Source organism: Panthera uncia, chromosome E1, assembly GCF_023721935.1.
Source record: "Panthera uncia isolate 11264 chromosome E1, Puncia_PCG_1.0, whole genome shotgun sequence".
In the NCBI taxonomy this organism is placed as follows: domain Eukaryota; kingdom Metazoa; phylum Chordata; class Mammalia; order Carnivora; family Felidae; genus Panthera; species Panthera uncia.
The window spans coordinates 3,196,875-3,219,140 of NC_064814.1; the positions used below are offsets into that span (position 1 = coordinate 3,196,875).

Below are 22,266 nucleotides of genomic sequence, written 5' to 3' on the forward strand. Positions count from 1 at the left end.
GTTTAATGTTTTCCGAAAGAGCACCGGGACAGCACAAAGCAGCAGGCGGACGCTCCACTCACCAGCACGCCCGTAGAAACACCGTTTTGAAAGTCTGACCAGCAGAAGTCCTTCAGAGGGAAGGAGGCACGGGGCCCAGACCCGGTGGCCCGGCCCCCGGGAGGGCAGAGGGATGGGTCAAGGCCAAGGGTCACCAGGGAAGGACCGACCCTTCCCTGAGGGAAGGAAGGTTCCCGTAGGGGCTTAGGGGCCCAAGCAGGTAGGAGAGGGACCTTGGCCCTGGGCGTTAACGGAGAGAGGCAGGGAAGGGCCACCGGGCCAAAGTCAGCCACGGGCCAGAGCACCAAATCTAGGCAGCAGCCGCTTCGGGTGTTTCTACACCCTACCTCCCAGAGAGGGTTCTGACTGCAGTGCTTGAGACATGCTTCTCTCCTGGTCAGAGGGACGGTGCCCCGCGGGGGCTCCGAGGCAGGCAGAGCCTTCCAGCCCCTTCCGGCTCTTTCCGGCTCTTCCCTGCTCCGGGGCCCAGAGGAAGGCCCTCCCGCGGTGTCCTAGGCTACTGGTCAAAGAGGCCTGGGGGAGAGCACTGAGCCCTCAGGGAAACAGGACTGGAGATGGTGTGCAGGGAGCTTGTATAGCAAATATTATATAACCACGACAGCTGTTACAAAAGTATGGCTCCAGTGCCTTCCATGGCTGACCCGTCTGCGAGGAGGAGCGGAAAGCCAGCGCCAGGGTGGCGGGCGTGAAGGCCCTGCCCAGGGCTCCGAGGCAGTCGGGGGCCGTGGGGGCAGAACCACGCCAGATGGATGGTTGTGCTGAGCAGACCCAGGGACTCCCGAGGTCCCCGGTTGTTGTCAGGAGTCTGCGGGTTCCAACAGGCAGGCTGTTCGTCTCAGCCCAGAGGCCGAGGCCCAGGGCTTGGCTGCCCTGCTGAGAGCTGACATTCGCTACCCCCACCCCAGCCACCACCCACCCCCTCGCTGTTGTGGCTCACACAGTCCAGCCGAACCCTCGGGGCAAGGCCGTGCCGACCCCAGGACGTGGATGTCAGTCCAGCGGTTGCCAAAGAAGGCTCATGAATGGCCGAGGAGGGTCCCACGCCCTCCGCCCCCCTCCCCCGTGGCCCACAGCGTCCACGTCGGGTGTCCTCTAGCAGGAGGCTCACACAAGCTCAAGCTCGAACGGCCTCCCCAGGGAACCGGTGCGGCCGGTGGGAAGGCAAGAATCACAACGCCTCCCTCTTGCTTCTTTCACAAACGTTACAATTTCCTTAATTACTTCCAGCCACGGGAGGGAGCGGGATGACTCTGGGACACCCTGCCCCGTGGCCGCGGGCGCCTGCTGGGTCGCCTGGGGATACGTGCATGGAGGGGAGCCGCCCCCCCCCTCGCAGGTGCCCACCCGGTGAGCCCACCCGGGAGCCCCCAAGGCCTGGAAGCCGATTCCGCTTCCCCTTCAGCGAGGGGCGTGGTGTGGAGGGCCGAAGCTGGGCAGTGAGGTGGGGAAGCCAGGCCTGGGGGAGGGGCTGCAGGAGACCCGTGCCCCCCACCCCTCCCCGGGGCGGGGGGGGGGGGACACGCGGGGTCGGCGGGGCTAGGGCTCCAGGGCGTGCTTGACCAGGTAGCCGCTGAAGGTGATGTACGTGTCAAACTCGTCGCTGAATATGGCGTTCTCCCGCTCGCCCTTGAAGAGACGCACCCACACCTCGTCCTGGTCCCGCAGCTCCAGCATCAGGCTCTGACTCTGCATGATGCTGCGGTCGCTCACCTGGGCGAACAGGATCACCACCTCCTCCCCGTTCTTCATGATGTGCAGGTACGTCTCCTTCTGGTTCCAGGTGTGCACGTTGAGGCTGAAGAAGTAGATGCCCGGCACGTAGCAGTAGAACTTGCCGGTGAACATGTTGAAGTGGCCGTAGAGATTCACGAACTCCGTGTCGAAGATCACCGTCTGGTAGTAGTCGTTGCTGTGGAGGGGCTTCTTCCGGCCCACCGAGAAGGCGGCGTAGTGGTTCTTGCAGCGGTCCCCGGGGGCCCCCATGGACCCTTTCTGCCCTTTGGGGCCCGTGTGGCCCCTGGCGCCCGCGGAGCCCGTTCTGCCGTATTTCCCCTGCAAGCCTCGGTCTCCTCGGTCACCCTTCTCACCTAAAAGGGACGAGAGAGCACGCGGCGTCGAGCAAAGCTGGCCCAGCCGCCACGGTTGTTCTATTTTCATCCAGAAGCCTTCATGTTTTCCCCCTCCGGAAAGTGCTGGCAAAGCAAAGGGAACATGTGGGTTTGTCCAAAAGCGGCAGGCGCTGCGGCCGGGCCCACGGCCGACTCGGAGCAAATGAACTGCAGATGTCGGGCTCGCCCGGGAGCTTCCCGGTCAGACTTTTGCAGGGCTGCGCGAGGTTATCCGGACCGCGGCGGCCGCTGGCATTTCAGAAAGCGGGCTGGGGGCGGGGGGTGGGGTGCCGAGCCCCAGAACAGAGGACGCAGAGGCTCGGATGCAGCCGGGGGCAGGGGGGCGGCGAGACCCCGGTCCTGCGGGCCGCTTCTTTCCAATCTGCCCTCTTGGAAAGGGGACAGAGCCTCAGATGGAATTTCCTCCTCCTCCACCTCTAGAGGTCAGCCTGCCTCTGCTCTGTGCCCTGAGGGGCGGCCCGCCTCATCCACCCTAAAGACCACCATCTTCCTGGGGTGCCTGGGTGGCTTAGGTCATGATCTCACAGGTTCATGTGAGTTCAAGCCCCGCATCGGGCTCCACGCTGACAGCACGGAGCCTGCCTGGGATTCTCTCTCTGCCCCTCCTCTGCTCTGTCTCTCAAAATAAATAAACTCAATTAAAAAAAAAAAAAGACTACATCCTCTCCCCCCCCCCCCCGCCCCCCGCAGAACAGCGCACTCCCCACCCCCACCCGGGAGAAGGTCCCCTCGGTGGCTTGGCAGCAGCCTGACCTTTCAGGATGGTGATGTTGATCTGCGGCACCGGGATGGCCTGGTACAAGGGCGTGCCGGGGTCACAGCAGCGGAAGCATCGGGAAGCGGGCTCGTCCTCCCCCTGCCTGGGGCTGTATTTTTCATGGTTCTTTTCATCCCTAAGGGAATAAAGACGTTACCGGGGAAGCCAAGGGCTCTCTTCTCTCTCCTGCTGCCAGAGGGTCTGGTCTAACCTGCTTGCCTCCCCTCTCTCCTGGGCGTGCCAGGGCGTGCACTCGCTTTCCCTCGACACAGGCAGCGTTGGCTCTTGGCGAAGTCTGGGACCCCTGAATGAAATTTCTGGAAGAGCCCCACCCCCCCGCCTTCTGGTCACAGCAATCCTCACCAACAGCGATAACAAACACAGCAGTAATTTGCCGGCCTTGGGAGCCGAGCCCGGGCTGCTTGGAGAGCTCTGCCCCTCCGGGAGGGGTTTCAGAGGATGTGTGACGGTGCTGTGAACCCCCTCCATCAACTGTGGTTCTAGAAGATACTACATGAAGCTGACTCATTTGTAAATGAAAGGGCTCGGCCAGATCTTTACCGTTCCTTTGAGCTTTGAGCTGGAGACTCCACTCTAACATTTGCTACCCACGCTACAGGGGCGGCCGGGGCGGGGGTGGCCGGGGACAGCTCCGTGCTGCCACCTCGCGGCCTCGCCCTGCGCTGCGCGGTGCTCTTTCTGGCTTCTCTGTTTGCTCCCAGGCTCTGGAGCCGAAGATACAAATCTCAGAGGTAGTCACTCCATCTCAAAAGGCCGGTTCCTTCTCTGCCTCCGCTCCTGCTTTTAAACCCCAGATAATCCAGGAAACGGATCCGCACACCCTAAATTCAGGCCCCACAAGTGCCAGGTGGGGACTCCCAGGTGGACCCCCGCCTCTTGCCGGCAGTCTCCATCTAGAGCCCGCAAACCCCACAGAGGTGACGTGTCCCAAAGTGTCGGCCCGTCACTGCGCCCCCGGAACCTTCTCCCTCTAAGCCTTCCTCACGTTACCGTCATCGGCCACCCAGAATGGAGCTTCAGGCTCATTTGGGAGATGTCTCTGGCCTCGCCACCACATTCTGAGGACCACGGGGTCCTGAGCAGTCAGCACCCCCCACCAAGGCACCTGCAGAAGCTGGGTCCTCAGGCCTCCCCATCTCTGGGGGACCGTCACCACTCTGACCGCCCTCCTGGAATCTGCCTCCCCCCACACCTCCCATCCATCTTCTCTGCCTTCTCCAGCCTTCTTTCTGGAAACCCAGGACCCTGAAACCTCTCCATGACATCCCCAGACATCCCCACCTTCTCCGTGATAATCGTCCATGACTCCCTGTAGGATTAACTTCAGGAGTTCCCTTCCCATTCCTACCCTCTGCTACCCCAAAGCCACCCGGCATGGCCACAAATTCCCACACACCCTCCTTCCGCACCCGGATGCCCCCCAGGTGTCCTTCAAGATGAGGTCACTCCTCTGCTCGGTCCCCCCTCCCACCGCCACCCCCAGCATTGCGGGCATACCTGTCCTACCTCACTGTTCACCACTCTGCTCCCCCATAGCCTCAGGGTTCCCGGAGGCCAGGGACTGTCATCTGTGCAGGTCCCCCCGTCCCTAGCGGATGGCCAGACCAATATTAGATGGTCAATGTTCGTTGAGCGAAAAGAGAGAGGAGGAGGAGGAGGGGGAGGAGGGGGAAGTGGAGGACGAGGAAAAGGAGCAGGAGGTGACAGATGTCACCGTGTGCCGCATCGCATGCAATTCCATCGTCCTGTAAAGCACACCTAAAGTCTGAGGCATCAGGTCGGCCCGAAGCTGAGACTAATGCAGAAACTCAAAGCATCGGGCTGGAACCTCACATGCAAGGAATGACAGTTTCATGAGTAACACCCTAGGCACCGGTCTCCGGGTGACCGGTGTGTCCCTACAAAATATTCCCAACGGCGCTTCTCAGAACCCTGGAAGATACTCTCAAAGGACAAGACCAGAATGGAAAGACAACCCAAGGGCTGGGGTGGGGGGCTTGGTGTACTCTTTTTTTTTTTTTAATGTTTATTTATTTTTGAGAGATCGAGCATGCAGGGAAGGGGCAGAGAGAGGGGGAGACAGAATCTCAAACAGGCTCCGCGCTGTCAGCGCAGAGCCCGATGTGGGGCTTGAACCCACGAACTGTGAGATCACGACCTGAGCTGAAGTCAAGGGTCAGACGCTTAACGCGCTGAGCCACCCAGGCGCCCCTTCGGTGAACTCTTTATTTAAGGATGTGGCTGCAAAACCGAACAGACCCAATCCCTTTGGGGTTAGAACGGGGAGGGGTACAGTCCTCGGTTTCAGGTAAGGCTCGCTGAAAGGGGAGATGGCTGGTCTGTCCTCAAGGATCGGCCCCCGCGAGGACCGTCCCTTGGCCTTGGCTGTTGCTCCCTCGCGTCCGGCCCCGAACGACCCCCCTGCGGTGCTCCGGACCCCAGGCTCAACCCGCCAAGCCCGAGCGCCCGCGTGCACACCGCCCCGGTGTCTCACCTCTCCGCGTGGTCCAGCGGCGGCTCCTCGGTCCCCTCCTGCTCCTGCAGCTCCTGTGGGCCGCGCGGCGCACGGCCCAGCACCGGGCCACAGGCGAAGACCAGCAGCAGGCAGCTCGCCAGCCCGAGTCTCAGTCCCCGGGAGCCCATGTTCCCGCGCGCCCTGCTGGGAAAGACACACGGGCAAGGACACGGGCTGGGAGGGGGCCCGCGGAGAGGCAACCGGAGGTGTCGCCAGACCCGCGAAGCCGGGAGGGGCTTCGGCCACGGCCCCTTCCGGGAGGGCGACCGCACACGGGCCGCCGCACTCACACGCTCCGTGCACACTCATGCACGCTCCCTCGCGTCCTCTTGCACGAGACACGTGTGCACCCGTGCACTTAGTGCCCTCGTGCTTACACACGTGCGCACGTATCCTCGGTACTCTCACACTTACGTGGACCCGTGCACTCGCGTACTCTCACACGTGCCAGCGTGCACACGTACACTCGGTACTCCCACGCGGCAGGTGCACACGAAAGCTCACACTCTTACACGTGACACACTCTTGTACATACGTGCACACGCTCTTGTGCTCACACACTTTTGCACAGTCCTAACACGTTTACTCGCGCTCACACACGCACACACCTCCGTGCATACCCACGCGCCCCGGGTACATATTCTCACACACTTGACACAGTCACACACTCTCACACACTCCCACACGCATTCAGCACACTCAGTACCTGTATATACGCACACTTTCAACACACTTGTACCCGCGGGCATGCTCACACAATTAACGTGCACACCCGCGTACTCTCCCACCGGCACACACGTGTGCACGCACACACATGCGCACACTCACATGCACTCACACACCGTCACGTGCGCACGTCCTCTGCCCCCGGAGCCTCAGCCAGTGGGCTCTCTGGGTGACCATTTATCAGCCCTGTTAGAACAACAAGCACACTCCCGGATGAATGCGTGTGGTCACTGCCCTGTGCCGTAGGCGTGGATGGGGACGGAGGGAGGTTACGCATCTCACTTAGGGAGGGCGTGGGGTCCAGCCCTTGACGCCTCGGTCACTCATCAGAGCCAGCTCTGTCACATGTCTCTCATGGTGTTCTCAGGTGAACGCTCTGGACAGGTCCTCACCCAGTATTGAAAACAGTCCTTCTAGAAAGACACATCCACTGGGGGTCCCCAGTGAGCCCATTAGGGGGCAGTGCTTGGGCTTAAAATAGGCAAAAAAAACCCATCCTATCCACTTCCACCATTAGAGCCATCTCCCCCAGCTAACTTGGGGGAGCTTCTGGATGGATGGATAGACAGCTAGATGGCCTTGACTGCTGCTGGTGGGTTGGGAAACCTCCCCACTGCAGGAGTGAGTAACTGGCCAATCCCAGCCAAACTTTGTTCACCAAAACATACAATTCAACACCTCGAAGGGCCTGCCAGGACACCCTGCCCAACACTTTCAGCTGCCCAGTGAGAGACAGAGGCCCAGTGACGATGAGAACCACCCTCCCCTTGAAGCCAAGTTAGGAGTGGGATCCAGGTTGTTACTGGCAGGCAAATCTCAGAAGGTCCCAGGTCTGATTTTCCTTCAGTTCCTCCTTTATGTTTAAGGAGAATTAAGTACTGAGACAGATTTCGGTTTTTGTCAGTAATTATCCACCCAGATGAACGTTCCTTTCGCTGATCATGGGAGGCCGTGGACTTCCCTCAAACACCCCGTTGCTCAGAGGCCTTGTAGCTGGTAGGTCGACTTGGGGGCTTTGTTCTTTATTCTGTGTGTTGGTGGGCTCGCTGTTATAGCTCTGCGGAGAGGGTGCTCCGTTAGCCCTCCCTGCTGGAGCCCCCGTGCCAAATAAAGACAACATGGGGGAGGCAGACGGCCAGGAACCAGAGCCCTGGGATAAAAGGCAGAGGCCAGAGGTTCTCCAGATGGATCCTTGGAGATGTAATGAGCCTCTGCGCTAGGGGGGCTGCGTCCCCAGAAACCCCCTCCTTCCTTGTCACCCACACCTCCGCCAAGTCTTCAGTTGGCTGCAGCACTCCCCACCTCATACACCGCAGTGGATTAGCTGGGCCTCCCTACCTCTAAGTTCTCTACCAACCAGCTATCCCTCCCAAGCTCCAGGACCCAGTAGAGCTTCCCAATGACCAAGAGACTGCTTGGACAAGCCCCCCACTCAGAATCTCTACTGTATGTGTTTATGTGAATTTATAAAATACATATTAAAATTATCTATCCATCTATCTATTCACCCATCGATCCATCCATCCATCCATCTATCCATCTATCCATCCTTCTATCCATCCATCCTTCCTTCCATCCATCCATCCTTCCATCCATCCATCCATCCACTCATCTATCCATCCATCCATCCATCCATCTATCCATCTATCCATCCTTCCATCCATCCTTCCATCCATCCATCCATCCATCTATCTATCTATCCATCCATCCATCCATCCATCCACCATTTATGCCTGACAGGTCATACATGACACCCCACTCTTCAGCTACCTTGTACAGCACCCCTCATCGTATGCCCAAGCTCCCTGCTTTGCAAACACTAACATACACACATACCACCTGGGAAACCTGGTTTAAATGCAGGTTCTGATTCAGAAGATCTGGGATAGGGCCTTGAGGGTCTGCACTTTCAAAAAGCCCAGATGCTGCCAGTGCTCCTAGTCCTCGGACCATACTTTGAATCCCAGCTTCAGCCATGCTCCCCAAACTCCTGGCATCTGTCCATCTGTACGTATCCTTCTCCCCTGGCCAAGAGTTCCCCTTCTCGTCCTTCTACTAAAAACCAGCCTTGTTGGGCCACCAGTGCACCAGGCGCAGCCCTGAGCATCCACCCCAGGCCTCATTTCAGTGCATCCTTCTAGCCCGGTAAGTTAGGGTTAGGTCTGAGAACACGTCCTCATTAGCAATTCTTACCCCGACATAGGCCTCAGAGGGACCTCCAGTGAATCCTTTAAGAAGACAATACTCATTCGTTATTACACCAACCTTACAGATGAGCAAACAGAGACGTAGAGAAGTTATTAGCCTCAGACCGCCCAATCTTTAAGCGGGCGCTGGTGGGGGGGCACTGGTTTTGACTCAACAGGCTGTCCTCAGATCACATCATTATCCTACCTGGTCCTCCAGACCAAAGCCAAGTGCTTCCCCTTCCTCCTGACGCCTTCCCAGACCCTCAGCTGCCAAAACCTCTCCCTCCCCTTTTTAAACTTTGTTTTTCCTGTTGTCTTATTCTGCAGAGTTTTGCTTGGCCCGTAGGATTCTGCACAGCAGCCCGTGACCTCCTAGTCGTGTTCCTCTTGGACCGGCCAAGCATCCTGCAGCACCCTGAACTTGATTGCTACTCAACAAATGTTTGTGAAATGGAGTTTTCTAAAGTTGTTTATTTCCCTTCTTCTGTATTTCCTCTGTTTTTCCTCGGCCCCTCAATAATTACTTTTTTTTTTTTTTTCTGTAAATGCCAAGCTTGCATCACTTAAAAGGAAAAGAGGTTTTCCTTTCTTTAAACCTTTTTCTTCCTGAATCCAAAGTAATATATATTCATTTGGGGAAAGTCAGGAAATAACAACAAACACACATAAAAAGCTACCTTGGATTCTTTTGTCCCACTACTGACATTTGGGGCTGACTCACTCTTTGTTGTGGGAGTTGTCCTGTGCGTTTGCAGGATATTTATCAGTATCCCTGGACTCCACATACTAGATTCTATTAACACGCCCCACTCCCAGCGGTGACTGACAGCCAAAGATGTCTCCGGACTCTGCTGCGTGTCCCCTGGGAGGCAAAACTCCCCCCCCCCCCCCCCCAGCTGAGGATCAGGGCTCTGCCCCCAGTGGGAGCCCCGTTTGGCGTGTTGGTTTGTCTCTTACCAGTCTGGAAAAGGAATTTTCTGGACTTTGATCGGAAGAGGTGGGGACGAGGACGCAGCCGACCTAAGGGGGATGATATCAATGGGGACAGAGCCAGCAAAGAGTCCCAGGCGCCAGGCTGACGTCGTGAGGGCAGCAGAGGCTGGTGATTCTCCTCAAGAACCTCCTCTTTGGGGCCAAAGCAAACCGTGAGTGAAATCTTTTTCCTCCTTCAAAAATATCTTCAGAACCCAGGCGCCTGGGTGGCTCAGGCGGTTAAGCGTCTGACCTCAGCTCGGGTCACGATCTCAGGGTTCGTGGGTTCGAGCCCCGCGTCGGGCTCTGTGCGGACAGCTCGGAGCCTGGAGCCCGCTTCGGATTCCGTGTCTCCCTCTCTGTCTCTGCCCCTCCCCCGCTCGTGCTCTGTCTCTCTTTCTCTCTCAAAAATAAATGAACATTAAGATGGAATAAAAAATGTCTGCGGAACCATTTTACCAAAGGCCACAGAAAAGTCAGCATCACGACACCATCATTTTCGTAACTTTTGGGCAAAAACAGTATTGCCCAACATCCAAACCAAACTTGCCTCCAAATCACTTTTAGCAATTTCCAGTGAAATGAAGTCACCTACAAAGGGTGAGGCTCTGCCCCCAGTAGGGTGACTCAGAAGAATATACACACACACAGCAAAGGCAGGTCCGGGAGGCGGGAATTCTCCGCCAGCCGTGGACAACCCTCACCGGCCCACACGGCCCGGTCTCCAGGCTGCCTTGTGGTCAAGGCCTCTGAGGCCAGCTCCAACGTGACTCAAGTTCCCGACTTGCCCTTCTGAAACCCTGTGAAGAAATTCATCTGCCAAATCCCACGTCAGCTCGGTGAACTCCATTTTTCTCCCGTTTCTGCCCCAGACTCTCCTGCTGGGGGTCTCCAGCTGCTCTCCCCTCGGCCCTGCCATCTGCCTCCTGCTTACCCTCCCCCAAAGGAAGAACCCCCCCCCCAGGTAGGAGTGGGGGTGCGGAAGGGGGAAATGGGCCGATGGAGGAAGCCTGAGAACACGTCCTCGTTCATGATTTTCATCCGTTTGGGGCGCCCGGGTGGTTCAATGAGTGGAGCGTCTGACTCTTGATTTCAGCTCAGGTCATGATCCCAGGGTCGTGGGATCGAGCCCCGTGTCGGACTCCATGCTGAGCTTGGAACCTGCTTGAGACTCTCTCTCTCTGCCCCTCTCCCCAACTCAGCTCTCTCTCTCTCTCTCTCGCTCTTTTGCTCTCTCTGCCTCCCTCTTTAAAACAATAATAGTAATTTTCACCCCCTTCTCAGACCTTTTGTGGACACCGGGTAAATCTTTCAAGCAGATGGAATTCATACCCACGTTCAAGTTTCCTGGTATCTGTTCAAGACGGGCCCCACCCACCCCCACAGTGTCCCGCCTGCCTGTGCTCTGATGGGAAACTCGCAGAGTTTGGGCACCACATGTTTGCATTTTTGCCTCGATGCCACACCCAGCCCAGTGCCATTTGACAAAAGCATTTATGAAGTTTTCCCTCTTCCGAAACGCTCATCGGGTGACCAGCTGTTCGGGGAGGCAAGGAGCCTAGGATCTCCCTGGATTAGAGGAAGCTTAGAAGACAAGTCCCACGGCCTGTGCAGCTCAAGATTTCCTCTTGGCAGAAGGCGTCACACGGGCCTGGCTTACTGAGTGCCCACGATTTGCCCAGCCTTGCGTCGGAACTCAGGAGAAACTGACTCCACCACCAGGGAGGTTTCCTCCCTGACCTCGAGAAGATTACGGTCCAGCGAAGGAGACGGACGGACGGACGTGTACCGTATAGCTCGGGACGGGACAGAAATTGTCGAATCAAAATGGTGAGCGGGTAACATCCCGGGCCTATGCGGTCCGCTGTGACTGCCGCTGGCCACGGCTGGCTATTTCATTTTAAACTAACTGACTAAGATTCAAAACTTCAGTTCCTCTCGCACACTAGCCACGTTCCACGCCCTCTGCAGCAACACGGCTTTGGTAGTTACCACGCTGGCCACAGCACAGAACAGAGCATTCCGATCGTGGCAGAAAGCGCTGTCGGACAAAACGCAACCAGCGGGGGGAGGAAGCGGGACTAAGAACAAGCAGCCGGCCGGAAATCTGGGAGTCATTTGGGCTCCTTCCTCTCATGCACCCGCCGCATCGAATCAGTCACCGACCGCCTTGAATGTCTCCTGAAGGTCTCTTCTCCGTTCTACCATTTGCCTCTCTGTGATGCCTTCCAGGAGCTCTGGCTGCATCCCAGACCTCAATACCCCCAAGACAAGTAACTTTGCCTGGCTTTTCGAGGGCCTGGACATCACCCCGAAATTTTACACGCAGCTCCCGAGGAAGCTTGGCATGAGAGGAGGACGGTCTCCCACACCTGATGGCGTCTGGGCCAAGAACGCAATTCGGCGTGGTGGGCAATCACTCCTTGCTTCAACGTGGCTTCCAACATCCCTCCCCTATCTGCTTCTGCCACCTCCCTCTCCCAGGCATCCTGCCAGCCGGAAAGGGAGCCCCAGGGCTGCCCCTCTCCGCTTGGACATCTTTCTCCCACTGAGGAGATCCGAGATCTCCAGCAGGACCTCTCCTCGATGTCGATCCTGGGGTGCCCAGGAAGGAGAAAGCGCCATGCTGGGGCATCCCTCTGGCCCTGATGACCGTCAGGGTTTTCTCACACATGACATCTGCTTTCCTGCCCCAGACACCATGCATCACACTGATTTTCCACTTACGGAACTCCTCTGGTGACGGGAAGGAGGGAGGCAGACTGACTTCCAGTTGATGAATGACGTTTGCTCACCAACTCCAGAAGCCCATTTAATATCAAATTTCCCCTTCTCTAATCGGGCAGCCCAGTGGGTCTCAGGCCCTCTCCCGCTTCCCCCCCCACCAAGCCCTGAAAAGGAAGCAGCAGTGGGCAGGATAAGGACCCCCTTACTGAAGGAACCTGGGTCAGTAAGGGTGGGGTCCCGGCATCCACGCCACTCGCTGAATCTCACCCTTTCCCCTTCTCCAAGAAGCTGCTCTCTGGCTTAGAGAAGAAGGATTTATTTTCTAAGGTTTGGGGGTTTATTTGGTGACCTTCAAACACATGGCCAGGGACAGAGATGGGGTTTTTCTAGTTAATAAGCAAGGGCTTCCTTTTCCCTGCCCAGCAGAGAGGCCTGGCTTGGGACAAAACTGAAAAGAACAGAAGACAAGAATCACCTCCCCCGACTCCCACCCCATCTGCTGGCCGCCTGACTGGCTCGGTCTCAAGAGCGTGTGACTCTTGATCTCGGGATCATGAGTTCGAGCCCCTCGTTGGGTGTAGAGATTACTTAAATGAATGGATAAACACTCTATATTAAAAAAGGAAAAAGAATCCCTCCCCCCATTCCTAACACGTCTCCATCGCTCCTGGGGCAGCTGGGCCTCGGGAAGGAAAGGCTCACCCGGATGGAGAGGGGACACCGTGTTGTGCCCAGGCCCTGAAAACAGTGAGACCACGTGGGCTGCCGGCGTCGGGCCTCCGGGGGCACCTGGCCAGCCCAGCCTCCACAGCTCCGAGTCTGTCCCGGTGCAAACAAAGACCTCCTTGACTAGAGCACTGTCCTTAGATCACCTCCCAGCTGCGAGGCCTTGGGCTGCAGGCCTGCCCCTGCTTTGAGAGCTGCGTGACAGAGAAGGGCCACTGACAGCTCGTGCCCCGCCGTGAGCCCGCTCTGCAGGTGGCCTGGCCCAGGGCCCATGTTCCCACAGCAGGGACGCCTTCTGGGAGGAGAGAACCTGGGAGTTCCAAGGCCTCTGTCCCACCACACCTGCCTCTTTACAAGCGGCTCTAACGTCTGGTTCTTCTGAGGCCTGGACATCAATCGCCCCAACATCTCGCAGATGCCTCCCGAGGAAGCTTGTCATAAGAGAGAACGTGGTCCCACACCTAAGGGCTTCTAGGCCAAGAACAGAATTTAGCTCAGCATGCAATCTGCTGTCAGGACAGGGCTGGCCATCTCTTCTGTCCCCGCTCTGGCCCAGCCTGCCTCCCAGCGTTCATCCTTCATGGTCACGCCTGCAGAGACAGGTGTCTATGGGGGCTGTGGCCTGGGCAGTCAGCCCTCCCCCTCCAGACCCGCTGTCACTTTCTACAGTGACAGCTCCCCGAGATCCTCGTCTGCACTCCGGCCTGGCCTGAGGGCTTTTGTCCCACGTCCTCCGGAGCAGTAGCCACTAGCCAAGGGGGCCAGTAAAATTTGTTAAAATGAAGCGAAATGGAGAATTCGGTTCTCATCCACAGCAGGTGATGTTATGCGACCAGCCTCTCAGATGGCACACCTGGGACAACATCTCCACGATGGCAGAAAGTTCTACAGGACAGCCTGGGTTATCAGTCTTCTGAGCACCTGCTCTCCGCTCTGCCATAGACCCGCGAACCCCTGAATTAACTCCGCTCCTGTCCCCACCATACCTGCTTCTCCTGCAGCTACAGCGGCTGCCCACACAGGGGCGCCAGGCCGGAAATCTGGGGGCCACTCAGACCCCACCTCTCATGCACCTGTCACCTCTCATCCACCACCCAGCTTCCCCAGGGCCTCCGGTCCCCTCCTCGCTGGCCGGCCACCGCTTCCTTCCCAGCTCTCCACTGCCCCGTCTCCCCTCTGTCTCCCCTCTGTCTCCCCTCTGTCTTCCAACCTGCTCACCAGAGAGGCACCTTGCAGAATTGCCAATCTGAGTCCCGCCCTGGGTGGAAAAGGCTTCCCACGAAGTAAGGAAAGCGGGTAAACCCTGGGCGCCACCACCTGGCTCCTGCCTCGCCTCTGGCCAACCTGCCGCCCCCCTGCTCCCATCTGGAGCCGCTCACAGACCCAACACAAGCCACAGGCTCTCCTCTGTCGGTCCCTTCCCCGCCACCCTCTCCATCGTGTGTTCTTCAGAGCCCCGCCTGGGGGCACTCCTCCAGGAAGGTGCTCCCCCAGCCTCCCGTAGGGTCTACACCCCCCGCCCCCGGACAAGGAGCCCCTCCAAGGCAGCTGTGTCTCCCCTCCTCGAGTCCCCAGTATCTGGTGTCTGATGTGCGACACAGAGCTCCACGCTCAACCTTTCCGCAGAGCCAACATGCAACCCGGACTCTAGGATCCCACACTTCTTGCTAGGGCCTCAAGCCAAGGTGTTCAAATCTCTCTCTAGCTCAAGGTGGGGCTGTCTGGGGAGAGAGGAGGGAAGGGGGGGAGAGTGACCCAGGGTGCCCCATAGAGTGCCATCGCAAGGCTGAATCCTGGTGTGGCCATCTCCAGCCACCTTACCCTCCGAGGCTCCTCTTATCTGCGCTCAGAAAAATCTCCTGCTTCACAAAGGGCTACATCCCCAGCTTCCTTTAGCCAAGGTTCCAAGCTCCAGGGGACGCGTGCTTTGAGTGAAGGCAGGTAAATAAATAAATAAAGCGGGGAGGGGCGAGCGCAGCCAGCCGCACCAATTAGCAACCTCTGTAAACAGATGACTGTTTGCAGACGTGGAAAGACGTTCATGATGAGTGAAGGTCGGGTTGGAAACACACACACATCAGTGCCCGTCTGTGTGCTCAGCCGCCGAGATCTGAAGGCCACCCACCTGGCTGTTCACAGCAATTATCCCTGGGTGATGAAAATAGGGATGTTTGCCATTTTCTTACTTTGGCTTCTCCGATTTCTTTCCCCTGCCATAGCTTTTCACACGAAGTACACGTTATTTTCCACTTAGAACAATGACAAATCAATAAGCCCCACCCTGGGGACGAAGAGAGCATTTTGTGTCTTCGGGGGGGGGGGGGGGGGGGGGGGGGGGGGAGGGGACGCGATCGAGAAGGAGAATGAAGGAGGGGCTTGGGGACAGTGCTGTGGCAAATCTGTGCCTCATCGAAGTGGGGACCGCGGGGAGTAGAAACTGCCCCGGAGCTCCCGCCTCGAGTTCCTGCACCAGCGTTTATTAAGCGTCTGCTGTGTACCGGGCCGAGGGCTGGATTCCAGGGAAACCGTGCACCAAGGAGACACAGCCTACCCGGCCCCCTCCTGGGGAGCAGACCCCCTGGAGTTGCCATGGCTACAGGTTGGGCCAGGGAGGGCTATCGGACTCGGGCTAGAGTCAGGCCTGGTAGAGAGATCACGTTTCCCAGGAGGCAGTTCGTGTTCCGTCCCAGGCACACCTCTCTCTGCTGGCACCTGCTCCCGAAGGAAGCTGCCCGAGGCCATGAAACCAAAGGCAACGATGCCAGACCCTTGAGACCATCTTTAGGGATTCTGGGCAATGGCCAGAGAGCTAACGGGCCCGCTGGGAGCAGCCTCAGCATTTATCAGAGATTCCTTCTAACGAAGCCCTACTACCATCAACTCAGCAAGCACCTACTACGTGCCGGGCTCCGGACACCGTGCTTTCTGGACGCCATTGAACCTGACCCCTCCAATGCGCCTGAATGGTGAGCAAGTGGGCGCGGAGGGAAGGAGTGCCCGCCCCGGGCCCCACAGCGGGGAGGTGCTGGTGCTCAGGTGTGTGTGACAGCACAGTGCCTTTTCCACTTCACCTCCGGGGGCCTTTGGAAAGAGGCCGGGTAGGCGGCCCATCCTGCCACACCACACCACACCCGCTTGGCTCACTTGGTCAGAGCGGCAGCAGGGGCGGTGGCATCGGCTCTGAGGGGTCTCTGCACCAGCCGAGCCCTTGCATTCATTCATTCATTCATTCAGCAGGTTCTTGAGCGCCTATTCTGTGACAGGCGTGGCACGAGGCGCGGGGCGGGGGGTGTGGCAACCGTCTCCACCGAGGCCGTGCGCTGAGATCTCGCTGGCACCAGGCTGCCGGCATCTTAAAACCCACCACTGAGTTTAATCCCTTTGGATTTAGGCACAGGATCCCCAGGAACCGCCCCGCCCCATACCTCAAAATGTAAGAGGCGTGGGAGGTGTGGTCCGTTGAACGTGCGTTTTTAGAGCATCGCTCTTGCAGGGCGGAGAGAACAGTCCATTGGTGAGCTCCGAAAGGGAGAGAGAGAGGGGAGACCACGGGGTGGAGGGATGGCAAATGGTTTCATCGGGCCCCCAGTGCTCTCTGAGGGACAGAGGCCGACCGGAGGGCTGGACTGCAGAGGAACCTGAGGCCAAGTGCAGCCAGCAGGAACCAGTGGTATGACCAGTTGCCGTTGCGGTGGGAGCAGCCTGGGTGACCTGTGTCTGCCCATCCTTTGGGGTGCTGCTGGGGATCGGGCTCGCGGGGAGCCCTAGTGGAGTCTCCTGCAGAGAAAGGCCTGGAAGCAAGAGAGTGCAGGAGCAGAGGGTGGAACAGAAAGGTGGGCGTCAGGCTCCAGCCCACCTCCCCAGATGCCGGGGTCTAGCTCTGTTTGCTCCCTAGGCGCACGATTGGTTCTTCCCCAGGAACCATGGGTCTTGCTGTCACAGCCCTGGCTCTGCGGGGAGGGGGGCTGCCCTCAATGCCAGAGGAATTAAAGGGCCCCATGGCCACCCCGAAAGCCACCAGGACCTACTCGTCTCTCTCCGGAATCCGCTTTCAGACTCCTCCCAAGGGGAAAGGGCCCAAGTGTCTCTGAACACACCCCATTCCCCAACTCTACAGCCCAGCCCCAGAAACCTGCAGGGCAAAGTTGCCGGGCCCAGCCCGCTTCCGGCCTGCACCCGCCTGCAAATCCACCAGGGCTGGCAGCTGGCCCAGGAGAGGTCCTTTTCCCTCCCTGGTCCCCAGGGCAGAGGGCGGCTGGTAACCAGATGTCCCCATTTGGGGTGGGGGTGCAACTCAAGGCAAAAGGTTTAGGGCGCTCCCCATGCATGGCTCTACCAGCGGCCAGCAGGAGCCTCTGACCAAGCCTGGGGCACCTTGACTCCCGCACTCCTCCAGCCCCCGCCCTGCCTGCCCCCGCCTGTCTGCCTCCTTTCCCGTCCTCCCTTCCCATCCTGCCTCCCTGCCCACAATCTCCAACTCTGCTCCGTCTTGTTTCAAGGAAAATTCCTACAGGAGCCAGGGAGATGGTCAGACACTGAGGCCCAGCCTGGCCCACAGCCATCCTGACAGCCATCCCGGACAGGGCAGGACGCCCCGCAGGAGGCCTGCACCAGTCCCATCCAGAGCTGGACAAGGGGTCGACTGCAGGGGCCTCCAGGGCAGGCCGGAGACACCCTGGTGGGCAGTAAGGGGGGCCTCCGCACCTCCGCCCACACCCATTCCACTTTGAGCCCAGTCCTAGAAAGCAAGCGTGGGCAAGAATGAGTGACTAGAGGGGATGCCGGGAGCTCACGTCTCCTGCTCACAGCCCCGAGTCCCTCCCCGCGAGGCTGAAGGACAAGGGTCCGAGGACCCAGGCTGCCACAGCAGAACTCCCCCCAGCAGGGCCCCGAGCACCCCAAACCCCAGGCTCGCTGGGCTGCCTTGAGGGAGTGGACAGAAGTGCCTTGCGCACACTTCGATGGTCCTTTTCCACTCTGCCCTCCAGGGGGGCGGCCGGTTCCTTGCACCGTGTGGGGGCTCAGGGAGACACCCTCGTTCCTGTCCAGGGAGCTGCCTTAGTCTCCCTCGACTTTAAGAGAAGGCGGATTTCAGCAGGTAAAGACAGGAAAAAAAATTAATAACCCTAGGCCCACGGAGTTGTCACATCACCAAGAAGGAGTGCCCGGGGTGGGGTGGGGGGAGGTATCACCTCCACCTAAATATCTGGCCTCTCGGGGCAGGGAGGTGAGGCTGCTTCTAAACACCCATTTTCCTCTCCAGTGGATCCACAGACAGGGCTGCTTTAGGCAGTGAGTGCAGGAGGACCTCTCCATTCTTCCTTTCCTCTGTGAGCGGTCACCGCCACCCTGCCCCGGGGCCCTCAGCCACCCCCAGCGCCAGGAGCAGGGTCCCACACAAGGGGCTAGCCCCTGAAGACATAAACCCGATGGCAAGCTTCTGTCCGGTGAGGACACCCAGCAGCACGACTGTATCTACAAAATTCTTTTCATCTTTGTTTTGATGGGTGAAGTTCAGTGCCAGAATATTTGGTTTATGAGTCATGCTAATTATAGCTGGGGGTGGGGAGGGCCCAAGGCACCAGGAAGAACAACAGAAAGCACGTTCTGAAAGATTATGCTGGGTTGCCCTGGATAGGAAGGTTTACAGCCCGGGAATGAAGAGGGGAGACGTCTGTGCACCTTTCTGGGATCAGGTCAGCTTCTCGCTGTCCACCTGTGAGGGTGCCTCTCGCTGGCTGGCTGCACCTGTCCCGGGCAGGCAGAGGCCTCCTCTGGCCGGCTGGGGCCCCACCAAAGATCCCCCCTGCACCCTTGTTTCTCTGTCTCCTTGACCTGCTGCTCACTGGGAACACCAGAGGCTGGAGAAGGGAGAAGGGGGAGGGAGAGAACCAGAGGAGACGGCAGCATTCCTGGGAAACAGAACCTGGCTGTCGTCCTGCCCCTGGGCGCTTTCTCCGTGGACAGCTGGGAAATGGATTTTTGCAGACTTGAGAAGCTCAGGTCCCAGCCTCAGTTTGGAGAGCTGTGCATCCTTGAGCAAGTTACATGCCCTCTCTGGGCACAGAGATGCTGGTCCTCCATCGGGTCCTCTATCTACTGTCTGTGAGCAAGTCACGAGCCTCTCTGGGCTCTTCAGGGGTGAGAGTGATGTTGATGGAGTCATCGAGAATCCACGTTTGCTCAGCGCCTGCCGTGTGGGACACACACACACACACACACACACACACACGCGTGCACACACATGCACACGCACACACGTGGACCCATGGCCGCCGTTATTTTTATTGCCAACTATTGTAACAGGTTACCCTAAGTTCCTCTCAGCTCTCAGGTCAAGGGAGGGGGAGGAAGGCAGGACAGGAGAACTCAACCCTCTGCCCCCCATCTCCCCTTCCTCTGAATTTCTTCCCTCCTCCTGTTGCTGGGAACACTGGGCAGACTTCCCCTTGCAGCAAACACAACAGTCAAATGCATCGAGTTGTGACCTTGCATGTGGGGCCGGCTGCGTGCTTTCCTACCCTATAAAAAGCAAAGGCCCGGCAGCCTTCGAGGACCTCACATCCTCCCCCAGGGACCTGGGGTGTCGCTCATGGTTGAGAAAACTCAGTTTCCCAGGACACTCCTCATTTTCAAAGCTCAGAAAGAAGGATCTCCAGTGTGCCAAACTGCCTCCATTCCTGGAAATGAAGTGACATGGAAGGGACAGACGAGTCGCAGAGGGAGGCCGCTTCCTCCGATGGACCGGGAGGGACCCGGAGGGCCCGTGTGCACCCCCAGAGGACACGGGGCTGCCCAGGAGTCGGCACACTGGGAGCCAGGCTAACATGATGGGGGTGCCCAGGACAGGTGGGGACCACACCTGTCCCCATGGAGCGCCTAGAAGAACAGGGCGGTGCATGCTGGCTCGACCCAGAGAGGTGTTTGAGGTCCAGAGACTCAAAGACAGCTGGGTGACTCGGCCCCAGGCCAGGCATGGTTCTCAGTGGTGCAGGCAGCCCAGGAGCGTCCCCAGGGAGAGGGACATTATTCTCCCCTGTTCAGACTGATTCTCCTCCAGGAGCACCAAGACCATCAGATGCCGGGGCCAAAGTCAGCGTTTCCTGTTCTGTGTGGGGTCCAAACTGGCCACCGCAGGGCAAACCTGTCTCTCAGGTGACCCAGGCAATGTCGGGGCGGGGCCCCCCTCAGGACAGCGGGGACTCGGGTGCCACTCCTTTTCCTCTCACACCTCGAGAAGTGTGAAGCAAGATAATCAGCCCACAAACACGAGGGGAGGCACAGTCATCCCCGACGCCATCCAGCTGCCACAGAGCCCCTGCTCCCTCGTCACAAGGGGAGACCGAGACCCGGAGCCGCGGAACAGGAGCGGAGCGGCCCCCGTGGCATCCCGCCCACCAGAGCCGCCACCTACCTCCGGCCAGCGTCCTGGGGCGGCCTCTCAGGCTTAGAGCATCTCCCAGCAGCGTCGTAGCCTCCTCCCAGCCAGGTCGGAGGGGGCAGAACAGCCTGGTCAGCGGAGAGAGCGAGAAGGAAGGAAAAAGTCCTCCGGGAAGAAGGTGCAGAATCGGGGCGGGGGGGGGGGGGCGCGGGGGCAGCCACCCGCCGGTCCCTGCCTTCCCGGCACCTTGACCTCCTCTGTTCCAAGGTCTCTCTGGCCAGAAGCGGAAGCGCGGTTTCTCGAAAGTAAAGGAAGAGCTGAAGAGAGCGGGACAGACTCGTAAAGAGCAAACCCCAGCCAGATGTGAGCGGGGCCGCGGAGCCTCCAACGCTCCCAGTGCGTATTATCCAAACAGCAGCCGCCGAGGATTAACTGTGTGTGTGCCCGGCGGGCAGGGGAAAGCCAGCGCTGCCCTACCCCTGGCCACCCTCGGGAGCCGGCCCAGGCCGGCGGGTACGGGTGACCACTCCCAGCCTCCGGAAGTCCCTCCAGGTGTGGGGGTGGCTGGGGGCCGAGGACAAAGAGCGTTGGGAACCCCGACTTGCTGGGTGCTGGAGGATGGGCTCCAAGCAGCCCAGGGGGCGCTTGTAGCCAATGCTGTGGAATCAAGCCTCCCAACGGCGGCAGACCCGAGAGATTTTCAATCAGAGGCTCCCCCTGGGGTCCAGGGACCACAGACAGGTTTTGGGGAATCTGTGACCCCCCCTCCCCCTAAAAAAAACAATGCAAAGCTGTGTGTGCAGGCACGTGTGCACACATGTACACTGTCAGACAGGGACGGACTTGTGCTTTGATCAGACTCTCAGAGAGCCCCATGAAGACCCCAGGCTGGGGGTGCAGACTTTCCAGAGGACCGTGTGGCCAGGGGACAACGAGGAGGGACATCAGCATCGCTAGATTTCTATCAGCCTCTGGTTCCTTGATATGAAACCCAGGCCTTTTCCCCAACTCAATCGCACAAGGTCTAACCAGGCCCCTGGGGCCCCGCCTCACACGCCGATGGCTGCTACAGGCTTCTCTGGAGCTGCCCCCGGGCCGGGCTGGTCTCCATCCTGAGTCAGAACAGACAGTTCTGGAGTCTTATCATATCGCAAAAAGAGGAAGGATCTGGCCAGAGTAACGGAGTTGCGCCGTGGCGATAACAGCATTCTTGCTTGCTTCTTTCTGAGCCACGTTCCCACGTTCTCCGCGAGCTTCGTGGACGTCACACCTGTGCCTGTTTGTCATTTAGCACCGCTCCTCCCGAGGGCCCCTCTCTCTGGCTACCCGCGGACAGGAGATGTACAAACAGGGGTGCTGGTTTGGGGTGTTGCGGGGCGAGGCACAGAGACCGCACCCCACCCCACCTTGCCTTGGAAATTCCTGCCCGCCACTGCTGCCCATGTGTCTGCCCGAAAGGCTGAGAAGTCGGGAGTAAAGGGGGCTGGGCGAGCCTGACACCCACCAGGCTCACCAGGTTGCCAGCAGAGCAGAGAACGTGGAGGTGGAAGGGGAGGGAAGGCTTGGGCGGCCCAGTGACCGCTCCGCAGAGACACAGGCAGCCCAGCTGCTCCTATAGGAACAAACGGGAAGTGCCCTGACCCCCAGTGGCCCTGGGGAGCTCCAAGGGCACTACGGCAAGATCAAGTAAACACGTCCCATTGGAGACGGTGTTTCGGCTGGCGTGAGAAGATCCAGGAATCGCTCGTGATCTCTGGCGTGTGTCTGAGGCCTGGCGAAACTTACAACATCCCTGGCTGCTTATCGACACGGGAAGCCCGGAGATAAGCGCGTCTTCGTTTCTGTGCGCAACACGAGGAACTTTCCTGGTCAGCAGGACCCAGGCCTAGCGCCCTGACTGACCTTCCGCCGGTCGCTCGCTCTGTCCTCGGATGGCCTTCGTGGCGGGGATACTGGAGGAGAGTCCTCAGAACTCCCGTGCCCCAGGATCTCCCTGAATGCGGAGGGAACGCTCTCCACTGCAGCCCCCCGGAGGCCCAGACCTTGGGGGTCCTGGACGGAGA

The 22,266-nt window shown here is 58.8% G+C and overlaps 1 protein-coding gene across 2 annotated transcripts; it reads right to left on the minus strand.

Annotated features, from left to right (window-relative positions):
• Positions 1-981: 981 nt before the first annotated feature.
• Positions 982-21,291, minus strand: C1QTNF1 (C1q and TNF related 1). Of its 2 annotated transcripts, none has more exons than XM_049635561.1 (4): positions 20,237-21,291; positions 5,462-5,623; positions 2,943-3,082; positions 982-2,147 (listed from the first exon to the last, which is right to left on the minus strand). In XM_049635561.1, the coding sequence occupies exons 2-4, from the start codon at positions 5,608-5,610 to the stop codon at positions 1,597-1,599; spliced, it is 840 nt and encodes a 279-aa protein (XP_049491518.1). In that variant the 5' UTR covers positions 5,611-5,623; positions 20,237-21,291; the 3' UTR covers positions 982-1,596. The 2 variants fall into 2 exon arrangements, with proteins under 2 accessions (XP_049491518.1, XP_049491517.1); XM_049635560.1 differs by having other exon boundaries at positions 5,462-5,626.
• Between the last annotated feature and the right edge of the window lie 975 nt (positions 21,292-22,266).